This window comes from Hyalella azteca, unplaced genomic scaffold, assembly GCF_000764305.2.
Source record: "Hyalella azteca isolate HAZT.00-mixed unplaced genomic scaffold, Hazt_2.0.2 contig9787, whole genome shotgun sequence".
Lineage (NCBI taxonomy): Eukaryota > Metazoa > Arthropoda > Malacostraca > Amphipoda > Hyalellidae > Hyalella > Hyalella azteca.
Genome location: NW_025939847.1, coordinates 1 through 10,575, shown reverse-complemented (window position 1 = coordinate 10,575; position 10,575 = coordinate 1). Strand labels below are relative to the sequence as shown.

General features: G+C 35.0%; 1 protein-coding gene across 1 annotated transcript; it reads right to left on the bottom strand.

Annotated features, from left to right (window-relative positions):
• Nucleotides 1-7,569: 7,569 nt before the first annotated feature.
• On the bottom strand, nucleotides 7,570-9,954 carry LOC125178434 (ATP-dependent DNA helicase DDM1-like). The gene is made up of 3 exons (XM_047882152.1): nucleotides 9,796-9,954; nucleotides 9,402-9,548; nucleotides 7,570-7,656 (listed from the first exon to the last, which is right to left on the bottom strand). The coding sequence occupies exons 1-3, from the start codon at nucleotides 9,901-9,903 to the stop codon at nucleotides 7,570-7,572; spliced, it is 342 nt and encodes a 113-aa protein (XP_047738108.1). The 5' UTR covers nucleotides 9,904-9,954.
• Nucleotides 9,955-10,575: the final 621 nt, after the last annotated feature.

The window sequence follows — 10,575 nt, the reverse complement described above, 5'->3', positions numbered from 1 at the left end:
GGACGGATTTGAGTTTTTTGTTAATAACTTCTAACCATGAAACATTTCAGAAACAAGTTTAGGCTCATTTTATAGCTCTTTGCAAGGGCTATCCAATGGCATCTTAAAAAAAATCCATATGCTATTTGTAAGGTGCCAGACGCAAAATAAAACCGTCCCGATTTACCCCTCAAAGTGGGGTAATCCGGGACACTTGCAATAAAAGTTAATTTTAAAACGTTTGAAGCATGCAGAGTGTACTCATCCACTACTAACAGTACTTTGAAGTCCTCCTCTTTCATTTTAGATGATGTAGATGTAAAATAAATGACATTTTCTGTGATTTTTACTTGTTTTTCCTTTATTNGTAATCTTTCCAAGACATATGTACGGCACTGGATGTCAGCTCGTTTCAGTGATGCACCGGCCGTGTAAATGATCAGGTGTGCAACTTTTAGCTGTTGTGTTACTTCTAAAGTATTATTTATGCAATTAGATACCACCAATTTCTTTTTATGGATATAACATACTTTCTAATATAGGTATATATAATTTTAAGATTTTTTCACAGAATATTTTTGAGAAATCATGCAATTATTATTTGGCCTATACCATGAGTATAGGTAAAGCTTCACTTACTGATGACCAAATAGCAGCCTTATTAGCAGAAGGTTCTTCAAGTGACTCTGACAGTTCAGGGTTGAGTGATGACTCGGTTGCAGACTATTTTTTCCGACTATAAATAAAGCATGATGGGGGTGTGCATTTAGACCAAACCGGCATGACGTCTATAGACGTCGTCGAGCGTCAATGTGTTAAACCACTTTTAGTTTTTCTAACAAAAACCCCCCAAAACTCAAAAACTATTTGAAATAGAAAAATTTTGTCAATGGGCATTAAAGGCCTAATACTACTGAGGCTACGTCACATAATAGAAAGATAAAAAAATTATGCATATCTAATAGTTTAAAAAATGAAAAATGTGATCCACGAAAAAGAGCTATTATTTAAAGCCTGTGATAGAACCCTGTCCAATTTTTTATTTTTTAGTAAAATAACTCCCGGTTTTGGTGCATTGTAGTAGAACTCTTCTAGTTACATATGCAAATGACAAATTTGAGGAAAGTGTCATAGTTTGCAAATGGGGGGTGCCGCCCCTGAATGGGAGAACTTGGACCACCTAATGTCAGCCCAGACAGGGTAACATAGACCAGCTTGAAAATTAATTTAAAATTACCATATATAACATATTTTATGTTTGATACACCTATGAATGATTATCTTTATGTTTCAGACTCAACAGTCATATATATTTTAACTTAATTTCCAAGCCAGTCAATATTACCCTGTCACGGCAGACATTAGGTGGTCTAAGTTCCCCCATTCGGGAGCAGCACCCCCCATTTGCAAACTATGACACTTTCCTCAAATTTGTCATTTGCATATGTAACTAGAAGAGTTCTACTACAATGCATCAAAACCTGGAGTTATTTTGAGTTATTTTACCAAAGAATATAATTGATTTTATCAACCAGTCTAAGATACCCCACAAGCTGGGGTAACAAAGACCATCACTTTTTTGAGATTACATCAAAACTATGAGAGGCAGGAGCCAGCAATTTATGGTGAGTGAACCTAGAGTATAGACCTGTATTTTGCATGTTTAAATTTCGGTTTAATTCAGATAGTAAAAAAATGGCATCATTTAAAAAAAAGTAGTCTAAGTTATCCCCCTTTACATTATCAAGAATACTAGTATTATCATACTTGGATGTTGAATAAAATTTTTAACAAGATGTGGGAAATAAAAATGAACTGCTTCCCCTGAGGGGAAAAACAAACACAACAGACAAAATATTATTCTTGCAACCAACTGCCACTTCCTATTACAGTATATAATCTTTCACTAATTCTGCCACCACAGGATGAGTAAACTTGTATACCAATGATGATATAATTCCCTAAGGTATTTCAGTGTCAGAAACTAAATTAAGCTCAAAGCAGGTCATTCAAAATTGTATCAGATGAATGCTCAAACAAACCTCATACGACTTGAAACGAGACTTAAGTTATGAGAAAAGCTAACACTGTTTGAAATAAACATGTGCACAATTCAAATATTTTATATCCATTCACTGCATTTAATTATTTTATATATAGTCTTATAATTGTAATTGTTTTGTTTCTAGTTTTAAATTCCCATATTTAAAGATTGCAATTAAATATTTTAATTAGAATACTCGTATTTGGGTGGAAAATTTTTCTAATTGCCTAAAAGGTCAATACAATCTCAACCTCTCAATATACAGGGTGGGGCAGAACTGATTGAGCAGTTTTGTGGCAAAATAAAAGAGTAATGGAGGTACATGAAGAAGAAAGTTTATTTTCCTTGAGGTTAGCATAACATACCATTTAGAATACTTATGTTTTGAAAACAATATCTGGAAGATGGGGGCCGTTAGCTGCAACACATTGTTGGAGTTGTTCTCAGAGTAGGGAGTAACCATAACAGCGAATTCCGGTCGCTATGCTGCAATGTTGCAAAATTCCTTGCAGCCCATGATGGAAAACATTGTTGAAAATGAAGCATTGAGAGACGCGTGGTTCCAGCAGGATGGGGCTACAGCTCACAGAGCCTGAATGTCACTCAAAGTTTTGAAGCGCATGTTCCCAGACTCTGAGGGGTGATTTACAGGGGCCTGCGAGGACACCTGATTTGAGCATTTGCGATTACTTTCTTTGGGGACATCTAAAAGAAAGGGGTTCAGAAGTCGCCCTCACACCCTACCACAGCTAAGGGAATGGATTATTGCAGCATAGGTTATGGCCATACCTCGCCATATGTGTGAACGTGCTGTAGAAAACTTCCGAGAACAACTCCAACAGTGTGATGCAGCTAACAAACCCCATCTTCCTGATATTGTTTTCAAAACATAAGTATTTTAAATGGTATATTATGCTAATCTTGAGGAAAATAAACTTTCATCTTTATGAGTTTATGTACCTCCATTACTCTTTTATTTCACCTCAAAACTGTTCAATCAGTTCTACCCCACCCTGTATAAGCTAGCTAATACATTTAAATTGTATATTGTAATCAATATATAACAAATAGTCAAATAGTTAAAGACTACTTATAGCCTTATAAGAATTAGCTAAGCTGCTAGCTACGTACAATGTATTTCACACTTGATGCCTCTGTACCAAAAACATTTAATTTATTGGAACCTAATACATACTAAAGGCAACAAGTTTATATACCAATTTGTCATTCATAGTACATTTATACTAAACCATGAATAACAATACTTCAATATAAATTAAAGACTGCCACTCAATATATTTAAATATATGAAAAAATCAAATAAGTAAAAAAATCGTGATTTTTTATAAAAAATCGAGTGATTTAATCACATGATTTAATCATTTTGATTTAATCATTGCCAACCCTGGTGACTATCATGCAAATTATGCTAAAGAAATAATGAAACAAATATGCTGTATTGCTCATTGGTTAAGAAAAATTTCAACAAAATGAATGATTGAAGTAGATTTGTCAACTTGTTGAGGCTGTAGCCATGTAGCGTTTCAAAAAAGTTGCTTAACAAGCTATGTTACCTCGCTCACATGGGCCATGCATCAGTTCATTCAATTGCATACAGCTACTTTTTTAGTTTGGTGCAAGTAATGAGTAAATTTTGGAAGAATTACCATATTCTGGGGTTAAACAGAATACTCTTTCCAAATCCATACTCATCAGCAGGAGACCAATTCTGCAGCCCCTGCTACACTGTCATTTTTCAGGATCATGCTGGACAGGTGGAATTCTAGAAAATGATTGGTCATTCAGATCCACCAGACAACCAGAGCGCTGCAGCACTTCCCACTTGAGGAGCAATGGAGCATGAGGGAGGAGTGGGACAGCTGCATGCTCCAATACAAGCAGGCAGGCAGCAGCGGCACAGAGCGCTTGTCCAGTGGTAGTAGGAGCAGGATGAGTGCACTGCCGCTGTTGCCACTTGCCAGCCCGCTCGTATTGCGGCACGTGGCCACCTGGCCTCTGCTGGCAGGCCCACCCCACTCCTCCATTATATAGGCAAGTCATTTAGAATTCATTTAGAACGCCACTATGAATTAATGATTAGACCAGAGTACTCCACAGTTGATGGGGGGATGGGGGGAGGAGGTGCAATCCAAGGTGACTGCAACTGCAAGACTGGCAATTGTTGAGGAAATGGCAGTGATTTTGGGGCTGGAGGCTTGGAGCACTACAGTGCTCTTGTCCAAGGCATCACGCTCCCTTTCCAGGACGTGTGCTCCTACTTTGGTGGTTGGCCACCAGCCCACCACAATCCTAAATTACATAGGTAAAGAATATGGTCATTTAGACGGCATTTCAAATGCTATCCTGAATTTTATTAAATAGGTAAATTATAAATAAATAGGCCTTAGGTATAATACCACTTAAGTCACCACCCAATTTTTATGCCAGGCAAAAAAAATTACAGGTAAAACTTGGCAATTTCTTTTCAATTTCATTATCATCAAAAAAGAAAGCAATGGGCCAATGGTCACATTATGAGGCTGAGCATTGAGCAATAATATTGGCCATTAATGTCCACACAGCACAACTTGCACAAGCACAGGCTTTTTTAATAATATTTATATCATTTACAGGATTACAGCCTTGAAAGTTGGAGCTAGAGGTGAATTTAGCTTGATTTTCTAGTTTGGGTCATCAGAAGTTGTCAAGTCAACAGTCATGTTCCAAGCTTTTAACAGGAGCAATATTTTTTATTAAAATTACAAAAGCTTTACGTTTATACTAGTTTCTTCTTTCTAGTGCAATCATAAAATTAAAGGTATGTCCTATGTAGCTATGTGGAATTAAACCTATGCAGCTGAAAAGTGCAAACTGCTAACTCAGTAGGCTAACTGCAGAGGCCAAATAACTGTTCTGACTTTTGACCAGTATTTTCTATTTTCTTCATAGCACAGAAACTTAATTAAAGGCAGTATATATTTGCTAGTAACTATTGGGTCAAATTTAGCATGAATCCCACTGATAGAATAATCTTAATGGCATTGACAACACGGCTCTAGCCATGGACTCGTGGCTAAAAAAGAAACTTATTTTCTAAAATTCCCACACCTCAGCTATGTTGCGCCATAGTGAGCCATACTGCCATATTTAATGAAGATTTTACCGACACGTTACTCTTTAAATATCTCTGTAGGGTTTTTTTATAGATATTATCTCACTGATAGAATAATCCTAATGGCATTGACAACACAGCTCAAGTCGTGGACTCATGGCTAAAAAAGAAACCTACCTATTTTCTAAAATTCACACACCTCAGCTATGTTGCGCCATACTTAATTACCGAAGATTTTACCGACGTTACTCTTTAAATATCTCTGTAGAAGTTTTTTTTATAGATATCGTCATGATTTAGATAGATCTGGAAACAAATCCTAATTAATACACTGACAAAAATTGTTCAAACTTTTCTTATATAGACCGTGTGGCTTGCACCACTTTAGGCGAGGATTATGTAGGCCGAACAAGCTTCGGAGCCACGATTTGACCTTTCCCGCCATTTTTGCAGCCGCAATTCCCGATAGATAAATTGCCTCCCATCCAATTTTTCAATGAAGTGCACTGCACAACCAAGTCGCATGATTCCGAAGATATCGTAAATTTATCAATTTAAATTCACGCTATTTTAGTAATAAATAGGAATTTTATAAATACTGATGGTGACGTATGCAACAGGGTAAAATAAGTAAAAGGTATTATTTCAGATATAATGTGCATGATCATTATGTAAGCAAATATTTGCAAACAATGTAGCCCGTCAATACTGATTACGTTTTAGAAATTCTCTCTCTTACTGCACTAAACTGACATTGTATTCAATATTCATATACCTTCCCGAGCGTAACGCAGCCGGGCATCTTCACGGCTTTCGCCCCAAAGCGCCCACCACAACAGCGCCGTTCAGTCACAGGCACTTTGTGGTGTCACTTTCAGTCACTTTCTTTGTAAGAAAGTTTATAATAATAATGCTTACATCCTGAAAAGGTATACATGAGAGAGTAAAAAGCATGGTTCAACTGTAAACTTAAAGAAATTCAACTACAACTTCACATCATGGCATAAACCACACATTGTGTGACATGGTTAATAGAGCAAGTTGAAATCTAATACTAGTTAACTTTTCTTATTTACAGACTTGAGAAATAAGAACATGATTGCAGAAAATTGTTTTTATTTACTTTACAATCACGGCGAACTAAACTCTGGCATGAAATAGTGAAAAACCTAGCCAGCAGAATCACCTGCATGCATAATACCGGAATGATATCGAAATTAATATATAGTATGCCTTCATATCTTACTAAAGGTTTTTTCTACGGCATTCAGGCTCCATATAATTAATACAGAGCTGTTTACCTGTCACTCTCCAGTAAAATTAAGTTTTAGGGTAGTTGATCTTCAGTGTCTCTAAGATAGAGAAAATATGACCAAAAAATTAATATTTTATTTCTAAATAGAGCTTATGTGCATTTAAAATAAATAATGATAATATAATAAAATATAATAAAATAATGATAATTCATTTTGATATTTTCAATAGAGCTGAGGGAAATTACGGTATTTTCCATCTGTTATTTATATACATGTCTTGATGGGATTGTTATGCTTGGTTTTTTTAATGCATTAAAGCCAATATGAAATGTTTCTACAGTGAAATAACCACAACATGAAGCCCTCATGACCGACTTAAAGCACCACATTGCCCCGATTATGGCTTCATCTTGTCATTCACCAATATTATCCTGCAACGCGCGTGCCTAACTTATTCGTGTTTGAGCTGAGTCTGCTGAGATTTGTCCGATAAGACTAATGACTTGACTTGAATCTTCGTAAGGACGACACGTATAAACCATCTTGCTCATAGTTTTAAGTTTCACCTATGTAAGATATAACAATAACTCATAAAATAAATCCCGTTCTTGTGAATTCAATAGTTTCCTATTCCAATAATCCAATTAAAGTCACTGATTTAGCGATAACCATTCAGAATTCAGATTCGGTAGCGCGACAAATCGTAAAAAGTAAAGGGTTTACCCTACAGAAATTTTCTACGAGTTTTCAGAAAATGCTTTTGGAGATAAACTGAAATAATGAGATCTTGCAATGGTTCCCCGATTCACTGCTCAGCAATAACGGTAAATTTATTCGAAGTAATTTAGGAATTTGCTTTATTAATTTTTATCAATCCAATTAATTTTATTTTGAAGGTTATCTTATTTTCCAATATCATGTATATCCACAAAATCGTCAACCGTGGAGTTGCTCATATTGAAAGAAATTTTTCTGTGGCGACATCCCGACTTTCCATTTTCGTAACTTATATTCATTAGACCTTTAATAAAAGAGCTGATGAGGTAAAATGAAATTTCAATTTACAATTATTTTACGAGAAATTATAGTAGATCTTCTATGAAGCTCTCACTGCCCCACGCAACGCCGTCATCTGGTAACGCGGGAGACGCGGCAGTGGCAGTTCAAGTTCACCGCGTTTATGAGGCGCTGTTGCTGGACGCTCCGAGTGTGCAGTCGCTGGCTCCATGCGGGGACACGCGACCGATGCTGATTGCTTTCTTTTTCTTTATTTAATAGGAATGTTGTTATCTTAATTAATGGGAGTTAAGTGATATAATTCAACTGTTATTAATTATAACCCGAGTCATTATATACTTAATTAACTGAACTAGTTTATAAGTACAATGAAAATGTTCCAAACAGTGCTTAGGAAATTATGCGTGTGTTACGTTATATATAAATTCATGTTTCAAGTTAGTGACTAAACAAACGACGTCCAACGTAATCAACGCTTTTCTTATAACACTGCTTGTTACCATGATTGTATTATTAATTATCGAATTATCAACGCTTTTCTTATAACACTGCTTGTTACCATGATTGTATTATTGATTATGGAATTCTAGTAGTTTATGGAATTCGTATCTCATTAAAAATATGATTAAATGTATGTCTACTTGTTTAAAAATGAACACATTTTTTCGTGCTCCCAACAAATGCCAGCAGAAAACCCGGAAAAGGTAAGTTAATTGTAGCCGCACATTTATAATCATTTTGGCCGCAATGAAAGCAATATTGAAATTTTGCGTGAATTACATGGGCTGAAACGCCGTCAAAATTCACACGTTGCCATGACACACTACGAGATATAAATGAGTGAAAATTTCTTAAATATTTGTATAAATTTTCACCCAAATTTTTATATCACCGATGGGCTTTTTCAGGCTGAAACCGGGTCACGATGACCTATGGAATGGCAGCAAGGTCTTGGCTAGTGCCATTTATTTATTATATTTATTGCATTTATTTTATATTTATTTATTATAAATATATATATGTTATATTATTTAAATTATATTTATTTGTATTGCCAGGGACGTCGAGCNATAACATGGACATATCAATGATACGTAATTAGATAACATGGACGTATCAATGATACGTAATTAGATAACATGGACGTATCAATGATACGTAATAAGAAAAAGTCCCTGTTTAGACAATATTAGCCATTCATTCTTCTGCGCGTAAAATTCATTTACTAGTTCTTAGTAACTTAATTAATTGCTTCCTGCCTCTTAATTGCGTTAATTGTCTTCCATTACTCATATTTTATTTCTTTAGAATTTAATGAACAATTCAGTTATTGTAATTTTTCATTACATCGACGTATCAATAGCCTTTATTTTTTTTATTGGCAATCACTTTTTAATGATTGCAGTTTTAATTTGCAATTTTTTCATTGCAATCACTTTTCTAATAGTTTGTAATTTGTACACTCAGGAAAAATTTGGCCTTTATGTCCCAATCGCGATACATTTGCTGCTTTAACCTGTGTAGTCAAAAAATGAAACCGTTATTCTTACGTCATTCATTAGGCTCTTGCTGTCATTTATACATGGTAAGTTAAGAAGCGTACGAACATTGTAATATAATATATTATGACTAATAAATTATGTATCTAATCACCTCATAATATATTAATTAATATATTTTAATACAATATATATTATATGTAATCACCTTATAATAAGTTTGTATATTTCATATACATACAACACAGTTGTTATTCATCTATACATTTACCATATACTTATAGTATTATAATACAGTACAATAATTATCAAAAACAAAATTATCAATACAACTTGGCTATAGATGATAATTATATTAAATTACAAAATAAAAAATCAAATTCTGGCATACCTCGTAAAATTATTCAATAAGAAAATAAATCATAGGTATAGTATTAAATGTATAGATGATAATTTTAATATTCAATAAAGAAATAACTCAAATTATAACATACCTCATAGCTCGTGACAACAATAGGGCAGACGTTGCGGGTAACGGAGCTGCCATCAGGCAACGTAACCTTTACAGGCGACGTCTTTTTGAACAACTTCATTTTCTCACACCGTACGCTTTCATTGCCATGGAACAACACATATGGCAGCTGCAATCAATAACTGCCATTAATATTATTTCTCAACTTAATTTCACGAGACATTTGCCATCTTGTAATAAATCCTGCTCTATAAATAAGGTTTAATAAAGGATCCAAATGCTAAAATCTTTACACGTTGGTCTCTCCTGTGAAGCAAATAATCTTTTTCTTTAATCCATTTATTTAATAAATCCTGCTTTATAAATAAGGTTTAATAAAGGATCCAAATGCTCAAATCTTCACACGTTGGTCTCACCTGCGGCGCAAACATCTTTATGTCGTTGCACCAGTTGCACAGGGCGCTGAGGGGAGCGATCACCAAGAAAGGACCCTCCATGCCTTTCTCCACAAGTTGGCACAGCATCGCTATTGTTATTGTTGTTTGCACTGTCTTCCCCAAGCATACTGCCAGTATTGCACTCTCACAATTCAAATAGAGTGCCTGCAGGTGTAAATGCCTTTGGATTATTTCTTATCAAACCAATATAGTATAAAACATGCCCCTGGATCATTCGTTATCAAACCAAATATAACATAAAACATGTCTTTGAATCATTTGTTATCAAAACAATATAGTATAAAACATACCCTTGGAGCATTCATTATCAAACCAATATAATGTAAAACATGCCATTTTGTAATTTTTTATCAAACCAATATAACTGTTATCAGATCAATATAACATAAAACATGCCTTTGGATTATTTGGTATCAGATCTATATAAGATGAAACATGCCTTTGTACCATTTATTATCAAACCTATACAACATAAAACCTGCTTTTGAATCAAACCCTGGACGCGAGGAGACGTCAATGCCGAGTGTTTCTACATGGGGTTGCGAGAAAGATGCACCATTTGTACCAATTTTGAGCAGGTGTATGAGTGTTTTGGACCTCCACTGTTTCCATATTACATAATCTTTCCAAGACATATGTACGGCACTGGATGTCAGCTCGTTTCAGTGATGCACCGGCCGTGTAAATGATCAGGTGTGCGACTTTTAGCTGTGCGACTTTTAGCTGTTGTGTTACTTC

Bases quoted from the DNA above. Each gene is read 5' to 3' on its own strand.
- LOC125178434 (XM_047882152.1), bottom strand. From the start codon at position 9,903: ATGCTGTGCCAACTTGTGGAGAAAGGCATGGAGGGTCCTTTCTTGGTG. The intron at 9,549-9,795 runs GTGAGACCAACG...TATTGATTGCAG, and splicing joins TAAAGATGTTTGCGCCGCAG to CTGCCATATGTGTTGTTCCA. The intron at 7,657-9,401 runs GTATGTTATAAT...TATTAAATAAAG, and splicing joins TTGTTGTCACGAGCTATGAG to AAAAAGAAAGCAATCAGCAT.